Source organism: Urocampus carinirostris, chromosome 3, assembly GCF_059441175.1.
Source record: "Urocampus carinirostris isolate Australia breed hairy pipefish chromosome 3, RoL_Ucar_1.0, whole genome shotgun sequence".
NCBI classification, from domain to species: Eukaryota; Metazoa; Chordata; class Actinopteri; order Syngnathiformes; family Syngnathidae; genus Urocampus; species Urocampus carinirostris.
The window spans coordinates 26,036,764-26,063,600 of record NC_142351.1 but is presented as its reverse complement, the minus strand read 5'-3'; the positions used below and the strand labels follow the sequence as shown (position 1 = coordinate 26,063,600).

The 26,837-nt window shown below is 38.8% G+C and overlaps 3 protein-coding genes across 5 annotated transcripts in view; all 3 read right to left on the bottom strand.

The window, feature by feature from the left end:
- Positions 1–586: 586 nt before the first annotated feature.
- LOC148369299 (protein lifeguard 2-like) lies at positions 587–9,996 on the bottom strand. Its single transcript, XM_088331245.1, has 12 exons — positions 9,732–9,996; positions 7,225–7,315; positions 6,787–6,875; positions 6,177–6,241; positions 6,023–6,076; positions 5,890–5,940; positions 5,780–5,819; positions 4,129–4,166; positions 3,276–3,363; positions 3,086–3,181; positions 2,737–2,790; positions 587–2,646 (listed from the first exon to the last, which is right to left on the bottom strand). Exons 1-12 carry the CDS (start codon positions 9,744–9,746, stop codon positions 2,497–2,499), a joined length of 831 nt encoding a protein of 276 aa, XP_088187371.1. The 5' UTR covers positions 9,747–9,996; the 3' UTR covers positions 587–2,496.
- A 1,021-nt stretch (positions 9,997–11,017) lies between these two features.
- On the bottom strand, positions 11,018–13,494 carry slc61a1 (solute carrier family 61 member 1). Its single transcript, XM_088331244.1, has 2 exons — positions 13,357–13,494; positions 11,018–13,135 (listed from the first exon to the last, which is right to left on the bottom strand). The coding sequence occupies exon 2, from the start codon at positions 13,055–13,057 to the stop codon at positions 11,624–11,626; it is 1,434 nt and encodes a 477-aa protein (XP_088187370.1). The 5' UTR covers positions 13,058–13,135; positions 13,357–13,494; the 3' UTR covers positions 11,018–11,623.
- A 1,351-nt stretch (positions 13,495–14,845) lies between these two features.
- nr1d4a (nuclear receptor subfamily 1, group D, member 4a) overlaps positions 14,846–26,837 on the bottom strand; it is a 29,193-nt gene continuing 17,201 nt past the window's right edge. For all 3 annotated transcript variants that reach the window (XM_088331238.1, XM_088331241.1, XM_088331239.1), the window contains 7 exons: positions 24,033–24,335; positions 23,647–23,735; positions 23,429–23,573; positions 17,299–17,783; positions 17,018–17,203; positions 16,715–16,925; positions 14,846–15,292 (listed from right to left, as the gene is read on the bottom strand). In XM_088331238.1, coding sequence (XP_088187364.1) covers positions 15,096–15,292; positions 16,715–16,925; positions 17,018–17,203; positions 17,299–17,783; positions 23,429–23,573; positions 23,647–23,735; positions 24,033–24,335 — 1,616 coding nt within the window. In that variant the 3' untranslated portion in view covers positions 14,846–15,095. The remainder of the gene's footprint in view (positions 15,293–16,714; positions 16,926–17,017; positions 17,204–17,298; positions 17,784–23,428; positions 23,574–23,646; positions 23,736–24,032; positions 24,336–26,837) is intronic.

Sequence of the window (26,837 nt, the reverse complement as noted above, 5' to 3'; positions counted from 1 at the left end):
GGAGGGGAACCAATCAGGCAACGAGCAGCAGCTGGCACTAAACGAGCGGCAACAGGTGATGGCAATGGGTAATGACAGTATGGGTCTAAAAAAAAAAAAAAATCAAAATCAAAATGTCTTGTCACAAAGGCTTTTTGGGTCAAAAGGCTTTGGGACCTCAGATTTAACCCATCAAATACATCTGTAACTTCAGTGTAGACATATTTTTTTACATATTCAACCCAAGAGAGCTTTAAAGTCTCAGTATGCAATATCTGACCACTAGATGGCTCTGTTGTTTAATGCTAACGAAAACCAGTGCCACAGAAGACAACAAGATGACAGACAAACATGGCAGTGACCTAAACAGGGATTTTACTATGTAAAAGAAATACAAAATTTTCCAACCTATGTTTTTTTAAATAATATCTATCATTTGTAAGATGGTTCATGTATTTTTGCCTAGTATTCAAATTAATGTTTTTTTAACTGAATGAAAGATTTTTGTACTAATAGGAGGCACTATATATTACACACTGTCCCTCTAAGTTTTACACTAAATGTTCTACTTTTTGTGGATAGGAGAACAAATAAGGGACATTTGTACACATTGAACCTTTATTCAGGGGAAATTGTTACAATAAAATGCATTGGTCTTACATTTTTCTGAAATTAACAGTTTTAGTTCCAAGCCACTCCATTTGACTTTCAAAAATAAATATCTGGAGGTACAGGAACATAGCAGTGAAATCAAAGATCAGACTCATGCAAGCGCTGGTTATTTTCATCTTCCTTTACGCTTGTGAGACATGGACTCTCACCGCAAAACTGGAAAAGAAAATCCAGGCCATGGAGATGTGATGCTACAGGAAATCTCTAGGCATCAGCTACTTAGCCCACGTGACAAACAAAACGGTGCACAAAACCTTTAGAGGTCACCTTGGACCCTACAAAGAACTGTTGTCCACTGTGTGAAGACGGAAACTTCAGTGGTATGGTCAAGTCACAAGATCATCAGGTTTGACCAATATACTGTAATAGGGGCTAGGAGAAGAGGCAGACCGAAAAAGAACTGGGCCGACAACATGAAGGAATGGACTGGTGCCAACTTTGCCACAACCCAAAACAGGCCAAGAACCATCAACAGTAGAGAAAGTATTCCAGAGTTGCGTCCTCATTGGTGCCCGAGCAACTCATGCAATTGAGGGATCCGTGAACTGTTATTCATATGTCTTGAAATATACTTCTGTCATAGAAAAATATAGTTAATAATATTAACCTTCTACGACCCGGGCCTTTAAATGCCGGCACTAAGAACCCTATATTTGGATTTAAAAACATTGTAGTGTAAATCCAACCATTTTTTCATAGTGTATATCACACACATACAATGCTGGTGGGCAGGAGTCAATTTTGACACAGGGTGGGGTTCACCTTGGACTAGTTACAAGTCATACAAGTCATTACTTTTTCTATCTTTCACACCGGCAATTTACCCAGTTATACAAGCAAGGTGACATTTAAATGGTCCACTGAAAATTTTACAAAATTGTCATATCACTTTTCATCCATTAACATATTACCCGTATTGCTGATCAATTAAAGCAAGATGTGTACAACAAACCCTGCAACCAGATACAAACTCCAAACCATGAAGACAATGTACAATAAAGTGCTTTCCAAATAACAAATCAGAATGCCAAAGGGTTTTAAAACTAACACAAAATCTTTCATTTACACACTAACTTAATAAATTGCAAGATATTACATCGACAGTAAAGTTGTATATACCAAACCTAATCTATCAAATGAAAAAATAAAAATAAAACTTAGCAATCAGAAACAAGAATAGTACTTTTTTAGAATTGTGCATCAGTACTTTTAAAACCCACAGATCCTTATTTTACAATAAATCTGAATTTAGAATGTAGAAATTGAGTTGTTGATGTAAGATTTAAGACTCTAAAAGATACTGATTGCATGCTGAAAGTACGTGCTGCAGTTCACATGATCACAAATGGGTAATAACACGAGCACTGTATTTGGCAAGATATTTGTTAGCTACAACTCAAATTATTTGCCACTGAAAAACATATTACAGTTAACCCTCGCTAATTGTGGGGGTTACGTTCCAAGAAGAACCTTTGAAAGACAAATAAACCCTTTTACAATGGTGGTGTCATGTTGTGTTTTATTGTTAGCATTACACAATTAAATACTTTTTTATAAAGGAAAATCCTATAACAAACCCTTTATCGGATTCAAGCATTTGTTTAACAAATAAAAGTACCGTATAAACATTTTAAGAATACAAATGACTTCTGTACGGTCAAATAATATTAATCCTAAATGTGAACTGAAAGTGGAAAGACTGTTTAGCCTGTAATAATGCAGAACACAATCAGTGAAGTAGCAAGACCGTAGAAAGAAAACCACGTTATAGCGAGGGTTCACTGAATATTCTACTGACTTGTGCCTACTAATATTAACACTGGTGCTTCCCATCAAGTTATTGTTTTAATCCCGCCTTGTTCCAAAGATTTGGAGGAGGAAAGAGAAGATGTAGACGATGTCCAGGTAGATGCTGAGAGTGGCAAAAATGTATTCCTCTGGACTTATGGCGTACTTCTTGTTGCCCAAAAGGAGTTGAGTGTCAAATGCCAAAAACTGCAAAGGTGAGACAATACACATAAAGCACATGATGTTGTGCTCACCAAAATACATAATCTGTTCCTGGATGTGACACTTGGAACTTACCATGGTGAACAATATTGCTCCCATAACAGCATAGGTGGTATCCAACCAGGGCACCTAAGTCACAGAAATGACCCTGGTAAATAGGCTTGTAGTTGAAAGGGGGATGTGTGAACCCATCTTAAATAGGGCGCAATTTTATTTATATATTAATTTTAAAGCTTGGTTGCGGGGAATTGGAGGGGATTGATTTCTGCTCCCTGAGGCCATGGGCTGAGGGCTGCAATGGCTTTTCAGCATGGATGCACTTCCCCAAGTATTTATTCTCCTTTTACTATAGACTTTTTAACTATATGTCTCTTTTTGTTGTATTTCTATGCTTTAAGTGTTCTATTTTAATTTGAATACTTACATATTGAAAGGGGAGTACAACAGCGAGCACCAATCCAGAAATGAAAAGGACCAAACAGAAGATAAGGAGCACGCCTTGGTATGCTGTCACATCAATCTAGATTGAGATAACAAGTTTTCAAGCAACACGTTGTCATGTGCTGTAACAAAAAAGATTGCCAAGAAAAAGGAAGCAAAAATAAAAATGTCACCTTTGTTTGGAAACTCAGGATCGTGACGAGAAGACAGACTGCAGTGGTGATGCCCAGGCACATTATCACCGACTTGGTGTTGTAGAAGCTTTTAAAGGGGGAAACTGAGAGTCAGTTGCATTCACAAGATTAAACCTAGAGTATTGGTGCTAAAATCGGTAACAACCGCAGATGGATGAAACATGAGATCAAAATCGATATAGAAATACTATTGCTATTACTAATAGTAATAACTCAAAAACTAGATTAACCTTAAAACCGATATAAGTATGTCAAAGAAAGCATACCAAATTATTCTCCTACATCTGACTATTGCGTAAATTTTAAACACAGTTTTTTCTATTTTTTTATTCTATTTTTTTGTTATTTTGACTAATTACCATTTGGTTTTCATTGTCTTAAAATCTGTTGATTATTTCAAAACCATGTGGTCTTTTTGGGAACATGACCTCCATAAAAAAAAAAAAAGTTTATAGACATTTTTATGTTTGCAAATTATTATTTGTAAAGAATTTCATTTTTTCTATTACACAATTTTTTCATTTCCTGAGTGATCAATAGAGAAGTTCTTTTAATTTACGAGAACATAATGGGACATCAGTCTTGGTATTTTCAATCAAATTTCTTTATTCCTGTTAGGCGTGTATTTCACGAGAAAAATATATCACAGTAGGTATACTTTGCTGTAAAAGGGTTGTAAACCATTGAGTAAGAGTATGTATACTGTACACATCTGAGTCAATTGCTACCGTATATACCAAAATCGTGCAAACAAGAAAATGTGTATGTTTCTAAAGCGACTTAAGACATCACCATGCAAAAAAAAATGTATGAGAAAATGAATAAGTTGTACCTGGATAGCATCCCTGTCATGTACGAGAATGAGAGTGTCTGAAAAAGAAGACAAGAAGTTCTGTGCCGTTGTAGCTTAAGCTTTAACATTGTAAAACGAGAAAATTTAATTGGACACAAAATAACGGAGAGACTTAAAGCATAAGGTTAAATGTTATTTGAGATAAGAATTTAAAGCCCCAGTATGTGATATTTCTTGGAGACTGAACACAGATTTGACAAGGAAATTAAATGTTTTTGAGATAAAGTGTCAGAGGAGTATGTTCGGAGTGACAAGATTGGATGAATTGAGAAATGAAATTGTGAGAGTACTGGAGTAGTACTGGAACTGAGCAAGCGTGTGGATAAGAGAGTACTCGGTTGGTTTGGACACATGGAGAGGATAGATGAGGAGGGAATGTTGAAGAGGATCTACAGAGCAGAAGTAAATTGGAGGGAACCAAGAGGAAAGCCGCGTTTAACGTGGATGGATGGTGTTATGAGTGCACTGCAGGAAAGAGGTCTAAATATAGTGGAAGCTAGAGCTCTTGTTGGTGATAGGAATGAGTGGAGGGGTGTTTAAAAAGGATAGTGGGATGTTTAGACGTGTTCCAAAGGATGGGCAGGGCACCCGTATGATGCGGCAGGGGTAAACCAGTGAAAGCTGTCGGGCCCTGCTGTTGAACAGAAGAGTGTGTTGTGTCACCCTGACCCGAGTGACATGGCCGCTTTCTTGTGTCCCGTTTCATCTGGAGGGACGAAATCATGACCAACTCGGGTGCCAAAGTGCTTAACTTGTTTGGGTGTTTGTTTTTGTGTCTGTTTTTTGCTACTTTTTCCCTTTTTTAATTTTCTTTGTTTTTGTGTATGTGTTTGTCTTGCTTTCGGTCACCCCTCTTGAGGAATATGACCAGGGTAGATTGATAGATAGAATGTGATATTTGACTACAAGATGGCACTGTTTTGTCTAATATGAAGGAAAACCAGTGCCAAGAGCACAGTGGACAAGCTTGGCGGCCACTTCTAGGTAAGGAATGCACTATGTAAATAGATACAATATTTCCAACCGATGTTGTTTTTGTAATTAACGTTGGTATGATTTATGTAGGACAGCACGGCGGCACAGTGGTTAGCGCATCTTTGGCACAGTTCTGAGGTCATGGGATCAAATCCAGCTACAAGCCTTCCTGTGCAGAGTTTTCATGTTCTCCCCGTGCTTACTAGGATTTCCTCTGGGCACTCCAGTTTCCTCCCACATTCCAAAAACATGCATGCGGTCCAAATTGTCCCAAGATGTGAATGAGCGAGTGCCCTTCTCTGTGTGCCCTGCGACTGGCTGGCAACCAGTTCAGGGTGTCCCCTGTCCACTGCCCGGAGACAGCTGGGACGGGCTCCAGCACCCCTACAACCCTACTGAAGATAAGCGGTGCAGATGATGCATGGATGATTCATGTATTTTTTGCCTAGTACTGTATTCAAATCTATTTTTTTTACTGAAAGAAAGTTTTCTCTGCCACAAAGAGGTACTAAATATTACACACTGTTCCTTTAAGACAAGATTAGGAGTTAGCTTTTTGTCCGGAATCTACTTTCATACTAAATACAGTAGCAATTTGTTTAGGGAGGAAAACATTCAAAATTAAATTTGTTATTGACTCAGGACTTATACTTACAAATATGGCAAGCAGGCTCAGGTTCCATGGAAACTGTCTCCTGTAAGAGTTGGCCAATTAGATTAATGATGAAAGCTCTTCATGCCATTGTCATTGATTTAATACTTTACCTCAGAGAGGAACAGCAGGACAGAGTCAAGTATGTAACAAAGAACACCCCGCTGTAACCCCAAAAACAAATAAACGTTAGACAGCATCAAGATATGATTGAGAAAGACTGAGTGTTGTAGTTTGTATACTTACTAAGAAGCCCAGTACCACCCAGGGTGTGTTTGAATGTAGTCTTTCACCGGATCACTGGAAATTTTATTTCGGGAGAAAATCAAGTTGAGAACCAGAGATTTTTGTATTGATGGTATGTCGGAATTCCATTTAAGAAATACAAATTATGTCTCACCAGAAAGTAAAAAGGGACACTATAGCAAGTGTCACCAACAGCTGGACCAGCAGCATGGTGTATACCTACAACCAAATAAATACAGATAATTCAATATCTCAATGAGGTTAGTATGAATGGGTTATATGACAATATTATATTGTTAAGGATTTAATGAAATGCAAAAGAGAAAAGCACCAATTTTATGATGAATTATTACTGCTTTTACCATTAATTGTGACAAAAAGAACCTGGAGGTAAGGTTAAACAAATAAATGGAGCCCTTTAGTGAGATTAATTATTAAAGATAGAAATATTGTGCTTTAGTTCAATTTGAGGGTTATTTTTAAACACATTTGATACAAATTTGCATGTTTGAACTATTAAAATTCAAAAGCGTTTGGAGGGCATAGTTGACTTAATATATCTCCCCCCTTGTTCAGAGTTGTAGGAAAATTGTCAGAAATGAGCAAATCACTAAAAGAAATATTAAAAATGTTCAAAAAAAGATTGATAATAAAATTGAGGTTGAGACTTCATTTTTTTCAAATTGTAATACCATTTATTTTTATCATATTGCCCATCCCTAGCGACAAGCTTGAAAATTAAAAAAGAATAAAGCGAATGATACCTTACGTATAAAGACTCTTCGGATGTTCCTATCATCCCAGGTAAACTTTGTCAACATCACGCTGTCACTATAGCACGACTCACTGGTGCCTACGAAAAAACGATTTTGCACAGGAAAAAAATGTTCAAAAAATCTCATATTTTCCAAAGCAGAAATGGTTAAACTCATTGACATTTACAAAATGGCTATATGGTTTACATGGCAACTATGATTTATTGTCACAAAACTAGATACATGAATGCGACTTTTCCTTTAGCATATGTGTTTTACTCAAATCCAAATTCATACAGATCCCTTATTTTGTTAGGTTGATTCCTTTTTCCTGAAAAACAAACGCATACTGCCTATCATCTTTGTTAAGGAAGATGTTTTTTCTAATCTTGTTTGAAAACACATACATAAAAAAAAAAGAAAATACAAATATGAATTGCAACCAACCTGCGGAAGCTTCCTCATAGCTGGGAGGAGCAGCTAAGACAGAGGAATGCTCATGGAATGAGTTGCCGGGGCTCTTGGTAGCAACTAAGGTCTGAAAGCAAAATGTATATTGTTGACAGGTTTGGAAATAAATACAATTAGGAGCAGATAAAATGAAATTAAAAACAAAACAGTAATTCTGGAGATGAGAGTAGTTGAAAATGTGATCCTTTGTCAATCATTTACAGTAACATTGCATTTTGAATTATTTTAGGAACCCGCAAACCAAAAGTACATTCTGCTTCTGATAATATTTTCAACTAGTACCACTATTCTTAATACATGGGCGTAACCAGCCCATCTTTGGGGGTGCTTCAACCCGACCACCCCCCCAAAAAAAAAATTATAGCATTTTGAAAACTCTGATTCAAAATACTAGTTGAAAAAAATAAACAAGTAAAACAAAACATGCTTATGCATGGGAAGAATTCACTGTATTACGATACATAAAAGAATTAGTTGGCAGCTTCTGTCTTCCAAATAACACACGTTATTCATAACTTTAAAAATACAGGCTGCAGATTTTTCTGAACTGGATGAAATGGAGGTGACTAGCATTGCTGTAATCGGCATTAATCAAGAAATAGGGGAGCAGATTGCTTATGACGATGTTATCGATGATTTCGCATCCAGGAAAGCCAGAAAGGTCAGATTTTAGTTTTTTTCCTTTTCATTTATACAACTACATTTTCTCGAGTGTGTTCTCAAATGTATGTGATTTTATTATTTTATATTATTGTTCTCTTAACAATTTTCAATAGTTGCCATTTTCATGCATGTAGTTTCTTTGTATACATATTTGTAGCATTGTTTGATAATTATTTGCTATTTTTATGTTTATAGTGTATTTGTATTTAATATTTAAGCAATTTGATAAATATTTGCCAGACTTTGTTATCATTAACAGATTTTAGTCCTCATTTTAGCCGCACTGAAATGAATGCGGGTAGCCCGGCGGCGCAGTAGTTAGCGCTTGTGCGGCACAGTTCAGAGATCATGAGATCGAACCTCCTGTGTGGAGTTTGCATGTTAATAATAATAATAATAATTTCCTTGTATTGTCATTCTGTGTAACAATGTACACAGAACGAAATGTCGATTACACCTGACCCGTTGTAGCGAGCCGATGCAGCCGCAGCCAACAGAGGGCGCCGCCGACCACTTTTTAAGTCTTAGGAATGACTCGGCCGAGGCGCGAACCACCGACCTCCCAGTCTCAAAGCGGGCGCCTTACCATCTAGGCTACTGAGCTGGTCTCCCCGTGCTTGCATAGGTTTCGTCAGGCCACTCCAGTTTCCTCCCACATTCCAAAAACATGCATGTTAGGTTAATTGGCCGCTACAAATTGTGTGAATGAGCAAGTGAGTTGTCTGTCCCTGTGTGCCCTGCAACTGGCTGGCAAACAGTTCAGGGTGTCCCCTGCCCACTGCCCGAAGATAGCTGAGATTGGCTCCAGCACCCCCGCGACCCTACTGAGGATAAGCGGTGCAGATAATGGATGGATGGATGAACTGAACGAAACAATGATCAGTTTTGTGCATGTACGCTATGTGTGTGGTCATCCTCCTAGCACAAACGCAATATATTCAGGTGAGAGTCTGTTACCCACAGTAACGCCTGAACACTGTTGAATGATCTTAATTCGCTTAGAGTTAAATAATTTTAACCACCCGGACCCTCCACGTGCTCAGCACCCCCAAGCTCTGAACCCCAAATTGCCCCCGTGTCGATAAATGGTAGTACAAATATGAGCACGAGAATGCGAGTGTTTTTGACTCTAGCCACCTTCACTACAATGATATGGCTCTAGTACGCACGTATATACGTACGTACATACATACTTTGGCCTTGACATTTTTTTTTCTTCATTTTGTTTTATTACTCATGTTTCCAACTCAAGGACCGACAGTTTGTGTGGCCCTTAAAAGTGAGCTGTGTTTGTCAAAAAACAAGTTTTATTTTTTTCTGAAAAAAGTTCTCATATTTTGTTCACTGCCAATAAAGTGAACTACTGCACATATTTTAGAATATATCCTGTCAATGGTCCGTGATAACAGTTCACTCCCAGGAATTTTGTGAATGTTTTTCCTATTATTGTATAATTATGTTGTTTAGAATCAAGTATAATACCATGAATATTTAATAATGAACATCCAAGAATAAACATAACATTCACGCTCTCAGTATGTTGCGCTTACATTAGTATACGACACATTGTTTCTATGAAAAGAGTACAAGAGGACAAGTGATGGTGACATTAGAAACGGTCACGTGAAACGCAGCAAATAAATAACGAAATGATGGGCATGTAAAAAACGTGATACGAAGAAAAGGAACATTTCAAGAGAACCATTTGATGAAAATTCTAAATAAGACTCGAGATGCATTTCGGCTTTGACGTAGGAGAAATGATTGTATAAAACGTGTGTAATCTCAAAACATTTGTTGTCGAAATAATAAACTCCTACCTTTCCCTGCGTCATGGTTCTGGTCGGACCGCTGGGTCAGAAATTCGGGTTGTATAAGGGGACGATGGTTGTGCTTTATAATTTGTGACGCAATCAAATAAAACAGCAGTGAAGCGCGCGCAGGGAGGGGGTTATATATCTGCCCCTCACGTTTGTTCGAGCAACTTCCAGATGAAGTTAGAGGACATGATGGAAAGAAGGCTTTACCCTCCCACCACTAGGAAGATTCGGGCAGCATCCAGGTTAAGAAGCCTACTGCTTATGGCCCGAAAGCTGAAAAGAAAGTGACGCATATGTATTTTGATTCTGACATTGCTAAAAAAAGATTACCGTACGTACATATGGAATACTTTGAGTACAAGAGACTGCTAGGGATTTTTTTTGAATGTGTTAATCGAAATTAACGAATTTGAAGAATATTCACTATACTCACCCGTTGCCCAAATTTCTGCAGTTTTAGCTTTAGACATATGACTGTGTGAAATGAGTAATATTACGAACATTTTCAAATTTATAATAGTTTTTCATCTCAAACCTCGACACAAATTCCACCATAATATAGATATTATTTTGTTTGGAAATTCAATGCGTAGTTTAAATTTGAATAAATATATACAAAGACATTAGTTTTATTTTTTTTCACAAAAAATGTGTGTTAGAAGCAAATAAAGCTAGCTAACTACATTTATTTTGCCTTATGTATATTTATCATCTTATGCATCATTATTATTACTTTAGAGCAAATGCGAAAGGACATACTTACAAACTACCTAATAAGTGAACGTTTCTCTCAACGGGGGAATTGTGTATTCTTTAGCGCCTCCTAGTGGTAACATAAACGTCCTTAAAAACAATATTAATTTAAATTAAAAAAAAACACGAATTATAAAAAAATGCATTTTGAAAAAACTAGTATTTATTTTACATGACATGAACCGAAGGGAGCTGACATAATAGTTCACCATATTGCTGCTACAGGCACCACAAAACTTCCAGAAATAGGGCATAAAAAGAAGTAAAAATGGTGCATTTTGGTCACTTTTTGTCCCTATAGTTAATATTCTTCATTGTGCTTTTTAGCACTCGTTTTTGGTTGCACTACACCATACAGCAATATCTAGTGGTCAAATAATACATACTGTCCCTTTGAAAGCAAGTAAATCCATCTTTTTTACAATATTTATTGCCTCCCCATTAGTTCTAACAATACCTCATGAATTTTACATTTTTAGGATAAAGATTCAACTGCTAAACCTGAAATGCTTTGAAAAAAAATCACAATCCCATTTCGGGAAGCAGACATTTTTCCATTACTTTTTATAAAAAATGACAGTGCAGGTGGTTTGGGCTAGAGATGACAAATCACGTCTCAGTTTCAAAAACAGGCAAACAGTTCCATTTAATCAGGGAAAAATTGATGTCATATGTAATTGACAGCAATTAGTAAGATGGCCAACTTTTAAGATAATTACAACTGGTTGGATCATACAAATCAAGTAGTTATTAGATTGCTGTGTTTAGAACAGTGGGATTACACAGACTTTAGAAAGAGGAACTGTCAAGTAGACTGCTATTTAAGGCTGTTTTCATACAAATGCTTCAAAAATTGAGAACATACTGTGAAAAGAGCAAACACACAGCTTTCTGTAATTTCAACACATAATCCACAGAAAATTGGTGGTACAGGAACTGATTTTTTTCTTCTTCTTTTTTAAACATATTTCTTTAGGATTAAAGAGGCCGATGATAACACGGTTAATTGAGTTTAAAAAAGAAAAACATATTTTAGATACTCAATTTTTTTTTCTTTCTTTTTTCAACTTTTCACATATTTTATATTTCACCTCAGCAGCAAAGTAATACAAAACCATCGTTAATTCTTTGCGTGTCTTTCAGTACATTTCATTTTCTCCTCTGGGTCCGTCCAGCTTCAGGTCTGAGTCATTTCTGCCCAGCGTGAACAGACCAACAACAGCCATCAAGGCGGCCAGCATCATGGCAGCACAGCCTCCAAACATATGTCTGGTACCGCCGCCCCCTTCCCCGCCGCCTGTGCCCGATACCTCACCGTGGAGTGCCAGCAGTCCAATACAGGCCAGCAAATGCAGAGGAAGACGAAACCAGGCCAGCACTCCGACTCGTTTTTCCTCCGGGATCAGCCGGCTCTGGAGAAAGCTGACCGCTGGAAAGTAGAGTCCGCACGCCAGCTCCAGCAGAAGGAAAGCGAATAGGGACTCGTGAGGTCTGGGTTGGCCCGGCGCAGTGGAAAAAGTCAGCATGAAGAAAGAGAAAAATGCCATCAAAACAGCCAAGCAGAGGACATGGCCAGGTTGTAGATGGTAATGTGAGGAGGTGGCGAGGCGGTACAGCAGGGAGCCAATCATTGAAGCGGCCATTAGACAGGAAAACACAATGCCTAAAGGTGGCCCGTGAGGGTCCAGTACTGGAGTCCAGAGGAAGACAAATATGTAAAGAACGCTTTCAAACAGAGCCTGCACACCACCCAAGAGCATCACCCTCCTGTCAGACAGCAGACATCGGAGTCCATCTTGACAGCTGCGCCAGAACTGTGCTTTTGAAGGCAAACGTGTTAAATCTCCAAGAACAGACTTTTTATCACCTTCAGGTTCACTTTCTTCTTCTTCCCTTCCCCAGTCAGTCAACACCACCCAGGCACAGCACGCCAAACAGGGCACAGCTAAAAGAAAGGGAGCCACCGGGCCGAGGTGGAGCCATTCGGCGAGCAAGTTTGCCACCAGGCCAGCCCCAACAGCAAGCCCATGGTTCCATGTAGCAGCTTTGTTGAAGGTGCCAGGGATCCACTCCTTGGGGAAATCGTGCACCTCAACATGCCTGTGCACATACCAGGACTCGAAGGTGGTGGAGAGCAGTGATGTGGATAGGCCACCCAGGATGCGGCCGATAATCAAAACAAAATAGTCCCGGGATAGTTTGGTGAGACAGCAGGCAGAATAGGACAAACAAAAAAGTAAACAAGTGTGTCTACAGCCCAGGACTTGGGGCAGCCAGCCTGAAAAAGGCGCAAAGAGTACACAAGAGGCCAAGCCGCACACATATATGATGGCTATTTGAGACTCCAGAAAGCTGTAGTGGCGGTAGAGCTTGTATAGATAAGGACCCTGAAGCCAGTCTGCCCACAGGGCTAGGAGGTAAGCCCGCAGGAAGAGCCTCTGGAATCGGCGGAAGGCTGGATTGGCTGTGGCTGTCTGCGTTGGCTGGGGTGGAATGAGACGGCGTGCTGCGAGTTCGAGTCCGGCACAAAGGCCAAGCAGGAAAATTATGGCAAGGTACGCCGTCACCAACATGGCGTGGATACAGGGCAGGTGATCTTAGACCATCTTTCTTAGCACGCGTAGCACTCTTTCCCGTTTCATTTTCAACTTCTGTTGAGGGGGGAAACAGACAAAGATTTATGATGATGCACAGAGATGACTTTACATTTCAATTTAATCGTATTTACGAGTGAGAGCATCAAAAATAGGTCTCGGTAAATGGCTGCGTTAACTGTTTATGCAGTTTAGCTGACGCTAGCTTCCAAGCTAACTAGTTACTACTGTGACTCACCCGACGTTGTTTTCACATTTAAAGTTTTAATGAGGCTTACCTAGCTGTGAGACGGTTCCATTATTTTGACCCCAAATAGCGGCTCATGTCATTCAACGTATAGTAGCTTAACTGCTGTGTGCAGGAAAAAATGCCAGAGCCTTTTGAAAAAGCGGACGTTCACTTCCGTGTCCCAAATGTTGCCCCTAGAGGGCAGTCGTACTTTGTTTTTATCTTTGTTATTTGTTTTGTTTCTACGCGAGGAGACATCAAGTTCCCTGAGCTTTTAAATCAGGGATCCCTAGTGGACGGAGGGCCAAATAAAACATTCGATGGCATACCATGGGCTGGACTAATAGAACTAATAGAATGTTGAACTTTGAATTAAAAAAAAGATGCACAATATTCTTGTTAACCAAATTGAACCCACTGAAAAGCTAGCAAATATATTCTGATACGATCATATAAATAAAGTCAAATTTTGTTATCGCTCTGTGAATAATCTTTTTTTTTTACATGCACAAAAGACGAATTTCATATACAAATCCCTATAACATTAAGTAAAATAAGACGGTATTATTTTGGCATCACCAGTAGCTCAGAATTTATTTTTTAAGCAGAAGCCGGCTAAATTTAGTTCACAGGAAAAATAATAATTTCTATAATTCACCCAAATGAAATATATTTTCGAATATAATTGGATTGATGTACACTAAAATGCACGTTTTGGAATAAGTAACGTAAAGTTTAAAAAAAAAGTGCTCATTATGTATGATACAGTAGTGAATGAAGATCAGCTCAGGCACCGTAGATAAGTATTTAAATGCATTTTCATCCTTTTCTCATAACAAAAATATGTACACAGCTATGTTGTATGTCGTAGCTTTCACTTTTGATGTTAATACCTTTAAAGATAACATGTTAACTAATGACTTCTGATAAGATTTCCTTCAAAGAGGAGGTCAACCCAAAACGAAGTGTTTTATTAAGACAGGAAAAAAAGTGCAGTTTCTGTGTTTAACATTTGCAGTTATAAAAAATGGATGCAAGTTAAAGTCAAAGACACAGAAGACGATTAATCCATAGTCTGAAGTTTATATTGCTTCAATTGAAGAACACAGATTTATAAACTGTACAACAATAGCTCAATCAAACAATATCAATCAAGCAGTGAGACGACCAATCAAATAAGATCTCCCGCACTAATATATGACTTTAGTTTGTATGACAAACATTAGGGGTATAGGCAAAGGGTGCATGTGGAGTGAGTGCTGGGGATTCCTGGGATTATGCTGGTTGGTTACATTATTTCAATACAGGCAGTATGTTAAAAAAATATTTTGAATCCCTACGACATCTTCTCCTGTGCAAACCCCCTACCCCCAATCCCCCACCTTTTACTGGAAGATCAGCAAAACATTATTTTTCCTCCAAAACTCCAAACTCTTTAAATCTGTTCAGTCACATATGGACAAACCTATATATATATATATATATATATATATATATATATATATATATATATATATATATATATATATATATGCAGTACATCAAGAAATATCAACAATAAAACCACAAAACATGCACAGAGAGTTCCATAACTCTCGAAAATTTGGATAGCCATCTCAATGCAAGCACAAGGTTTATGTGAAATCATTTGAAATGTCTTTATATAAGTTCTATGTTTAGTCTCAAAACAATATTGTGTAAACATGACACAATATGAAAAAAAGTCTTATCTTGGAAATTAAAGTGTGCGTAAATTTGGGATGTGTTCCTCTGCTGTGCTTGTTGTTTTCAAGGGTCGATGCGGAAAGCCAAAAGTTTGTCAGAGTGAAGATTGTTGAGTGTGCGGAGGTCTGGAAGTCGCAGGAGGAGTTTGGAGAAGAGCGAGTTATCGTCTGGATGGCGTCGATTGATCAGCGAACGCAGAGCTCGGATGAGACCCTCTTGGAGTTGCTCCACTGCCATTGTGTCTGAGATGCCGGACCGATCTGAGGACAAAAGGCTGGTGTGAGTATGCGGCCTGGTGAATAGTGTACAATGCTGCCAAGAGTTACCAGTTAATAAACTGATTTTCTATCATTTACTCTAATAGAAGGCTCACAAATTACAAAGGCAGCCAAGCATGCTATCAGACCCCCTATAAATTTTAACTATATTAACTGTTATTCCAACTTTGGTAATACACAGAATGCCATATTAAAATGATACATACTTTAAACTGATTCACACATATATTTTGGGGACTAGGATTCACAATAATTTTGTAAAAATATGTGGTTTAAAAAAGATAAAAATAAATTGGCTTAAATCAAGCAAAGCTAGAAAGATTCACTACAGTTACCTTGTTAACGCGACCTTTGCGTCATCAGTGCCTCACGCATTAGTGTCTATGAAATAGTTTTGCGATATTTGCGTTCATTGCAGAATTTTGGTGTCACTTTGACAGCACCTTTACACTCAAACGAATCTTAGATCCATCCTCTGTTTCCTAAGCCCATTTGGAGCAATAGTAATGAATTGTTTACTTGACAAGTGACAAACACATATAACCCCTGTATACATTGGCAAGCAATTCAATCAGGGGGAAAGCACAAGCGTCAACATTTGGAAAACAAACTTAATTTCCGAATTGAATAATTTATATTAATTCATGAGTGATTTCATACGTATCACTCACCAAAATGAACTAGGTACCATGTTTGATGCTCTTGTGGGCTCCATTGCTGTGTCTTGGATGTTTACAAGGTACGCCATATGTGGCTTTACAAGAGCAGAGACCTACAATAAATATGGATGGAAACAACTGTTGCATCCCCTGTATTTTAACAATACCATTTTCACTGTAGGGACAGAAATAAATTTGAATTGTGCTGGACAAATCAACCAATACTAATGAGGCTTTTTAGCGAGTTAGCCGGAGTTTACGTGTATCATTTGTTTCTCTACTACAAGTCCCACAACGCTTTGCTGTATATTATATTCCAGATTAGAGAAAATGCACATGCACAGTAATGAGCACAAGTCAACAGACTCCTTGTGTTATGCAATAGTATATATGGTTCCTACGTCATTTTCAATTTACTAACTAGGGGTGGTTGTGAAACGCATTAACCACAAAAAATAAAGGGATATATATGAGCTTTTTTTCATTTTTAAAACCGCTAACATTAATATGAACAAAAATAGTCTAACATTATAAGTGCACCTTTTATATTGCTGTTTGTATTCAAATACGAACAGAAAGGCTATTAAATATCCCATTCAATTTTTTTTTACCATGCTATGTTTGCATCAGGCTAGCAGATTTCACAATCTGTGATTTTCTTTGTCCAACAGCAAATTTGAACTAAGTGGCTAACAATACGCTGACACCAATGCAGGTGGCTACAACATGCGTGGATTTTTCTCACCTGCTGAAACTAAGACTACAGCCATGAAGAGGGCCATTTCGTCAGGCTGCAGGCCCATGGAGCCTAGTTTCTCGCTGAAGTCAAACATTGAATCCAGCAGGCTGCACATGCCCAGAGCGCGCAGAGTAGACAAGGGGTACGTTTGACCATTTAGAAAAGTCACCGTATGCTCTTCAGCATTAAACAAAGTGCTGAACCTCACCATCAAGACCTAAGCACACACACAAAGATATTTTCAGCAACTTGTGCTTTCTGGAATAAGGTCAGCATATAGTTTGAGAGCTGGAATGGGGAATGTGTTACCTGGAAGGTTCCTGATTTCAGCAGCATGACTTGATCCTGTTGGCTAAGTTCTTGAAATCCTGGGATGCCCTTGGCGAATTCTACCACCTCCTTGACAGCGGGAGTGAAACACTGAGAAAAGGAGTCCCAAATCTCCTGACTGCTGCGCTCTGGCCCAGATATGGGGCATGCGTTAAGAGGACAGGCCTAAAAGACAAAGTGGCAGGAATGAGAAATTAATCTTTTTTTTTTGTCAGCTGAGAGGGACACAGCGTAAAAATATTGCCTTTTCCTGCACTTACCAATACTTTGGCTCCAGGCGCCAACTTCCAAGGGCAGGAGAGTTCATTGGTGGCTGCCTTGCAAGGATAACGAGCAGACCCCCTTTGAAGAGTGTCAGAGCTTGGAAGATGATTTTGATTCACCAACATGGCATGTGTGTGGCAATTGCTGTCCATGTCGTGGAATGTTAGATGCTTGTCACCAGCAGCTGAGCAAGATTGGTTGGAGTTGACTTGGACTGAAATCTGCTGGAAACTGCAATCTGGGGAAGCGGTGGACATTTTTGCCCTCTTGGCTGTATTCTCCTGGCCGCTGAAGACGTCCTGGTAAGCTCGGGAGATGGCCTCCTTTGAGCTGCCGTTCTCTTTGCCAGGTGGTACGTCTTTCAGGACGGCTGGTGTGTCCATGTCCAGGGCAGCCGATTCATTTAGACTGTTCATGTAGCGCTGCATCTCCTCCAGAAGCCGCTGCTTTTCTCTTTTTGGGATGCGGCCAAAACGCACAGCTGCATAGAAGAAAGGCAGTGTATACGTCACATTCCTTTATTTCATTTTTTTCTTTTCGGTCTTTATTACGTTTTTATCATGGAGTGCCATGTCTAATCTCGTTATGAGCATGTTCACTACGTTGTCAGTAACAATTAAGACTATTATTTAATTCTATTCTATTAAAATTAATTTCCACTATTTCTATTGGCTATGAAGAATCAAAATATAGGACTGAATCTTACATGCCAAAGACAATCAATATAACCAATGGGTTAAAAAAATACACCTACCCACTTTTTGGAGCGATTCATTCCACATTTCTCGGTTATTTTATAGAACATAACACAATATTTTTGTTCTCTCTAAAAAGCATTGCTCCTTTTGAAAATAATAATAATTTCCAAATACTATGAACTAAATTATATCGATCTTTTAAACAAAACCATCCAATATTTCGGAATTCTTTTTGATCAACACACAACTTTTTTGTTCTTTTTTGGGGGTCTTTTAAAAATAAAGACAACTTAGTTTTGGGGGACATGTTTTTGCACATTATGACCCAATTTTGGGGATGTTTTCAACATAACCAATCCATTTTTGGGTCCTGTTTAAACAAATATTTACCTTATTTTCGGGGGCTTTTTTAGTCGGTTGCACCATACAGAACTGTATTTAATCACTCTTTTAGTGGAAGTACAATAATGGCAACAAGATTGACTTGGTATAATTGAAAATTATTTGAATCACAAACTTTATCTTCTTTTTCCCTGTTTTTTTCCGAATGTTTATTTAATTCCTTTAAAAAATGTCATTGTGTTTATTTTTTCCTAGCTGTTACTTTTTTCTTTTTGTTCTCTATTTACTTTTTTCCCTTTGTTTCTTTCTTTTCATTTTTCTGGCTTTTTTTCTGAATTTTTCCTTCTTTTTTCTCTTCCTTTTGTTACTTTTTTTCTCAGCTTTTCACTACTTTTTCATTTTGGTATTTTTTTTCTTTTTTGTCCCCCTTCCCCCTCCTTCCTTTAAGTCATTTTGTGCACAATTTTACATAATATTTGGTCGTGTAGGGATTAAAGAAGCAAAAACAACCTGAAGAGCCGTTTGGGACATGAAAGAGCCGGTTCTTTTTAGTGAGCCGAGCCGAAGAAGCCAGTTCTCGAAAAACTCTACTGACTTTACTCAACTTTGTTCTACTTTGACATTGACTTCAAAATACCGCATTTAGAACACGGCGTCAAGGTAATCCTTGTTTTTTTACCTTCATGCACTGTGATTTTGACTTAATTCGCTTCTTAATTAGCAATTTCGAGCCCTGATTTTTGTGAGCTGGCTAGATTTTCTTGTGCGCGGAAAAGCTCTGGGTAGTGCGCAATTGCGCACACACGCAGCTTAGAGGGAACATTGCGCTGGATAGATTTTCTTGTGCCCTGAGAATGTGCAAGCAGTGCGCAGTTGCGCACGCACGCAGTTTAGAGGGAACATTGGAGAGGAGCAACAACTAAATGGATTATTGACAATACATCAATTATGACATTCATCCTAAAATTTTTAAATGACTGATTCTTAAGTTACATTTTAGATTAGGTCTATTTATTGTCTGTTTTCTATAGTGTTAATATAAGATTATGTTCTGTTTTAAAGTGCAGGAATTTGACTAAAAACATTATTTTAGCCAATTTAGCAATAAATCAACAAAATTATTGTCAGAATAATCAAACAATAAAATAAGCATTTGTTGCAGCCCTAGATCAAATCAAATCCAAATAGTGGATTGGTTCACTCTTGACCCAATTTATTTTTTATTATTTTCTTTTATTTTGTTTTGTTAGAATGCAGAGTAATTGCAATTGGACCCAACAGTACTGCTGCAGGCAGCTAGAATCGTGTATTTTGTAAGATTCAAATTCCTTCCCCTCACTCATCATCCCTTCCCAGTAACCATCAGCTGGAGAAGCTATTTATAGACTCCCTGCTAGCATCCGCCTCATTCTCTCCTTCATCCACCACTGTCTCCCTCCATTCTAAGTAGGGCAGTAGGACAACTTGAGTGTGATGTCAGTGGTGCTGAGCTTGTGAGCAGAAGGAAGAGGTAGGCTCTTCAAAAAAAGATTGAGTGTTGGTGTGTGCCCGCTGTGAGACTGGGTTATTTGAGGCAACACCAAACTTTGGGAATGTCACAACTTTTGATGAATGCATTGTGTGCTTGAAGCACTTCCACATAAAATTTCATAAAAGTGTGGTGATTTTCTGCACTGCTAGGTTTTTTTGTCTTTTAAAGGAAAACTCTTCCTCTTCACTTTAGAGATTTGCGTGCCACGTATATTTACATGCATATGAAGGGCATTGTTCCTACAAAATCTGGGTGATCTGTAGATGTACTGTAGACAGTTGCATGTGGTTTCCTGTTTTTGTGATACTTAAAAAAGATTGCAAGTGGGTTTTTAGGTTGCGGTCCCGAAGTGTAAAAAACGGTTAAAAGGGTCAGGCCAACTCCTTTATGCCTTTGCAATCCATTTTCTCGCCAAACTGTTTCTACACCAGAAGCATTGGAAACCGTTTCAGTGCCATGAAAAAGTTTCTGAACCCTTCCTGATTAATGTGTTTTTTTGCATATTTATCACTCTCAAATAATTTAAATAATCAAAAAAAATTATAACATCAAACAGATATAACCGAAGAAACTACAAAATTGAGTTTTCAAAAATCTCAAAACCCATCTGGTGCCATTTTTACCCCAAATGTAATGGACTGCACCCCCTCCCAAAAGTTCAACTTTTGACTCGTCAGCCCGCAGAATATTTCTCCAAAAGTCTTTAGGATAATCAGGAGATTTTATGGCAAATGTGTGACGACTTTTTGTGTTCTTTGGTGACAGCAGTGGTTTACGCCTGGAAACTCTACCATGGATGCCATTTTTCTGCCAGTTTCTTTTTTATAGTGGAGTCATGAACACAGACACTAATTGGGCTGCTTGGAGTTTTTTTAAGACTTTTTTTTTCACAACGTTCCTTAGATAAAATTACACAATGCTGGGATATCAGATCTACCCTTTTTACAATAAAAGGAACAATTTTTCTTGGGTGTGTATGTGACCTATTTTTGACAATGAAACAATCTTGAAAAAAAAAAACATAATGATCCATTTTATTTGTTTCATTTTTAAAAAATTGACCAAATCTTTAAAATTATTCCAAAACAAAAGGACTAACTTTTGTGTTGTTTTGTAATACAGGGCTTTTTTTCTCCAACTGTACAGAAAGAATAAATTTCATATTCATAAATAATTGTAAATAACGATTAACATTGATTTTAATGGTCACATCGTGCCTCCCTCATCTTCTGTGTGCAAACTTTGCGTCATACTGGACTCATCTCTTACATTCCATACCCATAATCAACCATATTATTAAAACATCCTTCTTTCATGAGCATACCATTGCATGTCCCATATATCGCCTTCAAAAGCAACAATATTTTCAGAACTCTGTTGTCTGCCTCTTAACCAATGCTTGCCTCAAAGAACACGTTACTCGGGTCCTAAAAATTTCCCCCGATGGCTTCCGATTCAGCAGCACACCCACTACCAAATTCTAGTACTAACTTTCAAGTCATTTCATAAGCTGCTTCTTCCATATCTCGCCAATCTCACTCAAGAAAACTGTCTGAACCGGTCCTTCCATTCTGCCTACAAAAATCTCACTCCAACGATTCACACGTAATGCCCAACCTAGGGGGACTGAGCTTTTGCTACAACTGCTTCCTGACTATAGAACTCTTTCCCATAATTCATCAGGAATACATGTTTACTAGAAAAATTCACAACTCACCAAGACCCATCTTTTTAAACTTTTTTCTCCTCAATGTTTCGGGTTTTATCTATTTAACAGACATGGGACCAAGTCACACATGTGCAAGTCTCAAGTAAGTCTCAAGTCTTCACCTTCAAGTCCCAAGTAAGTCCCAAGTATTTTTTTCTTGGGCAAGTCAAGTCACAAGTCAAGTCCCGAGTCTTAGATTGCCAAGTCCAAGTCAAGTCACAAGTCATAAAAACAGCGACTCGAGTCGACTCGAGTCCAAGTCACTAAGTCTCAAGTCCCCATGTCTGCTATTTAATGTTTTTAGGTTGTTTTTATCCTACATAAATCGTTTTTAGTGAGTCCAAAAAGAACTTTATAATTTTTTTTTAGCTCGATACTCTTTATCCAGGACTGCTAGGTGAAAATAAACAGAAACTAAAAAGAAGAAGAAAAGTTGGCAATACACACCAACTAGGTCACTGTGTATGAGAACATAATTAGCCGAAATTTTGTTTTCTGGGTCAGCATATTTTATTTTTATTTTTCTCTGTTAATAGATCAATAGTGTGCAGCAATCAAGAGGATGGTGTATAAAAAACTATCACAGGCTATCAGCAATCTTTCTTCCCGGCTTTAATTGTTTCCCTTTTCCCCATGACGTTCTCTAGGTGTACACAAGATAATCAAGTCGACCCTGTTCCAATTTCTTAAAATAATTCCTGTATTTGCAGCACTTTCCCAGATGATAAATAGCTTCTGGGACTTCAAGGCTCCTGTACTCATAAATCATTGTCTGGCAGAGGGATGGAAGAGGGCTGAGGGAACATAGAGGGGTATGTGGAGGTGGAGGAGGTGTGCCAAATGAGAGCATTTATCCAAGGGTATTGTTGGCAGATGCATTACAGGCTCATAGGAAGAGATTTCTGAACCATGGTTCATTCAGTGTGTTGTCTTTAATTGTGATCATCTAAAATCCAACTTTTAGCACTGAACAATATATTTATCTACCCTGGTGATAAACAGGTATAGTAAAAGGTGTTAATCTTTCACAAAAGGTGATTTGATAATGTTTTTGATGTGTCAGATGCAAAACGATTCATCCATTCATCCGTTATCTGCACTGCTCATGATCAGTAGGGTCACGGGGGTGCTGGAGCCCATCCCAACTGTCTTCGGGCAGTGGGCAGGGGACCCCCTGAACCGGTTGCCAGCCAGTCACAGGGCACACGGAGACACACAACTCACTTGCTCATTCATACAATTAACCTGACATGAATATTTTTAAAATGTGGGAGGAAACCGGTGTGCCCGAGGGGAAACCCACGCAAGCACGGGGAGAACATGGAAACCCCGCACAGGAAGTCTGGTATCTGGATTTGATCCCATGACCTCAGCACTGTAGCACGGACGCACTAACCACTCATCTGCCGTGCTGCCAAAACAATATAATGACTGTTCAATTAGAAACAGAGAAATTTAATTTGGCTCAGTTCGACTCAATGGGATTAAGATTTTATTCCACAAGGTATGACTAACGCCATTATACAGTGACGGTACTTTTATAGGTGCACGTTGAAATAAAAGTGCAAAGACTGTAAATGTTCCATTACATTCATCCTAAAATATTTTTTTTAAATCTATCTGAATAGATTACATCCAGTTCGTAGTGTATTTTTTTATATCAATCTGAATAGATTACACCCAGTTCATAGTGACTGACCTAATGGCAGGATGCCTTCAACCTGCAGTATGTAGCGCATTCCTTTTTTAACTCCAGCCCACATACTCGCATGTTTCCCCACCGCGCCGGCTAACCAGGGTGGGTTGACAGAATTTAACAGGGATGAAAATGTGTCAAACCATCTTACCGTCTCGTGACATGCCAACAGACAGGCACTTCTTGAAGCGACAGTGCTGGCACCGATTGCGGTTCATGCGCATGATCAGACATTTCTCGTTCTTCATGCACATCTTGTAGTTGATGTTCTGCTGGATGCTGCGGCGGAAAAAACCCTAGAGCGAGAATGTGCAGCGTGAAACATTCATAAAACAAAAAATGGACATCAAGCTAATTTCTTGTCTTTACCTTGCATCCTTCGCATGCATGAACACCGTAGTGGAAACCAGATGCAATGTCCCCACAGACCTTACAAAGTAGAACCATTCCACCATTCTCTGTGAAAAAGGGGGAAAAGACAGTTTAGTAATGGTTATACTGGTGCAGCCAGTATTCTGTTTCAAGGGGTATGGCAACATCACCCTTTTTACCATGCTATCAGTGCTAATTACAAGGGTTCCTTAGTTTGATTTATGGGGCAGTCAAATTTGCCTGGCAATTGTGGCGTGACCAGAAAAAAGTAATGTTGCTCATATATATTTTATATAACTTTCTAAAATTGTCTTGTTTCCTGAGGACAGTGGAAAATGTCATTGAAAAGAAATGCTTGAAATGAGTGCTGGAAAAATACATACTGGTAAAAGTTCCATGAAACCCGCAAGGCCTTTTTCCAGCAATTAGATGTGCATAGGTATGCTGGGGAGTTGCTGCTGCAGGTGGGCTTCGATAGACCTCGGGGAACTGGAACACAAGTTTTGAGGTCGGAGTGGTTGACCCAGCTGGGCTGTCTTTCAGTGCCCCGATCTCTGTGAAGGTTACTTCCTCCGGCGACGATGGCTGTGAATGTGAGGAAGGTGACTGTGTCTGGTACCCGCTTGAAGGACTCCCTGGGCTGGGGCTCCCAGAGGAGCCAGCATACAAAATGACTCCTCCACATCCTGCAAATAGTAGAATGGTCAGTTCCCTCATTTTAACTCAAACCTTTAAAGTAAATATTGCAAGACCAACTGGGAGGAGGATTGTTATAAATTTTGTGATAGTAAAACAGTAACAAAGTTCAACAAACTTAACTTTCTGGACGTTGTCAATGTTTGGAGTTCCAATATGGTTAAAATTAAATAGTTTAATACTCCAACGTTTACTACTCACCCTTTGCAACACAGGTCTGCCATATAAGATTATCGGGACTCTTGAAAAATATAGCAAATTGACTTCTATAATTGGGCTTGAAATTCCTAGGAAGTTTCTTAGCTGCTTAAATTCATATAAGGCGATATGAACATTCCGTTCTTCTAAAAATACCTACAGTGTAAACTTCTCATATACTCAGATAAGATTATATACAATAAGTTCATATGTTTATTAGACGTTTCTAAAATAAAAATTTGAACACGCATAATGGCCCAGCGTTGCCCGGGCTCAGGGTTGCTGGGCATTGTACTTGGGCGAGGTTGTTGGGGCCGTGGTTTGTTAAAGAAGCGCCAGGGATACACTAGGGAGCGCCAACGAGCTCCAGGGCCGCTGGAACATGAAAGTACGTGTTTTTGTATTTTGTATGTATTTCTTGGAGGTGCCTTGACAAGAAACCTAGCAAAATGCACCTGCAGAGGCTGTGAGTGCCAATGTATAAGTTTTCACAAAATTTGGTTCAGCCAGTTCGGAGCATATAAGTCCCGTACTAACACACACACATACGCATAAAGTAGTTTGTATTTGGATTGGATGGATTTAGATTAGGTAGATTGTTTTGATTTTAAAAGTCTGACCATTAAAAAAAAATAACACTTTTAATTCAGATGACGCTTTTAGACCTCTAAAGCCCAAATTTCCGAAATGGAAAAAGATGTGATATTAATTCACGTTGGCAGCAAGGAAACGCTGCGTGAAAAAAAGCAGCTAAGTCCTGCACCAAATGGGGAGCCAAACGTGATAAAATGTGCATGATACACACTGAAATACAATTGGTGGCACAGAAACAGAGCAAGCGAACCGTAATCACATTATTTGGAAAAAAAACACACACATGCTTACCTATCTATGAATGTGAATAATAATACACTATAATATTATGCAGATGCAAATATAATAAATGTGCTTTTTTTGCTTTCCGGTATGCTTGCAAGCTGCAATTGCAGCCCCCCACCTAGCCCCTCCACTTGTCATGCGTTGTGGATGAGCTGAGAAGCGGCCTCACGTGTCTACAGGCTCCACTGCCTCTTTGCTCCAATAATAGTTGCGTTCACTCTCACTCTCACTCTCTTTCTCTCTCTACTGGCATCATGCCCAGCGCCAGCGAGCCGCATGACACCTGACTGCAGCCTCACATGCCTGCACCCCTCACACGCTTTCAGATGCAAACAAATCGGAAGTCCCGTGGCGGGATGTGCAACCAAGTCTGGACTTTGAATAATGTCATATGTAATTCGCCGCAACAAAGGATTGAGCGTCAGATTATCTTTATTTAATTTCAAAGAAAAACAATATAGCCCTTTTTGTGTGACATACTGCTTGGGATGCCGATGTTGTGTACCTGATTAGGGAACTATCTATACATGTCAATTTATACTAATATATATATATATATATATATATATATATATATATATATATATATATATATATCATCTCATCAGCCATACCGCTTCTCCTCATTAGGGTCGCCGGGGGGTTGGAGCCCATCCCAGCCATCTCCGTGCAGTGGGCAGGGGACACCCTGAACTGGTTGCCAGCCAATCGCAGGGCACACAGGGACAGACAACTCATTCGCTCATTCACACCTAGGGACAATTTGGACTGGCCAATTCACCTGAAATGCATGTTTTTGGAACGTGGGAGGAAACCGGAGTGCCCGGAGTAAACCCACGCGAGCACGGGGAGAACATACAAACTCCGCACAGGAAGTCCGGAGCTGGATTTGAACCCACGACAGGTTCCCATGACATGAACTAATAATGATAATCACATTGGAATTATTTTTACTTACAAAAATAATTCAATTTATTATAAAAAATTACTAGCTAGCACCAGTAGTAGCAAACTTACAGTCTACAGTATAGTAGGAATTGGAAGTTAACGCTCAGCATTTCCCTGACACTTATTCTATTTGCACTTACTAAGGCTTTAGGCATTTAGGTAAATCTAAACCAGATCACCAAGATAACATATATATGATGAGATATAAGATAATAATAATAATATATGAAATGGGCACTGCAAATGTGGACTTTCCTAATTATGTCCTGGGTCCAGTCAGTTATTTAATGGCTTGCAGCACAATGGTGGTCACACAAGAGCTGGACTCTAAAAACACAACTTAACATACAAATCTTCTCTTGCTCCATTCAAACTCCTACGTTACTCCAGCTGTTTGGGTCAACAATGTGTACGCATCCTTTGGTGATCCAGTAATGACATAGCCTGAAAGAGGTCTATATAGTTTG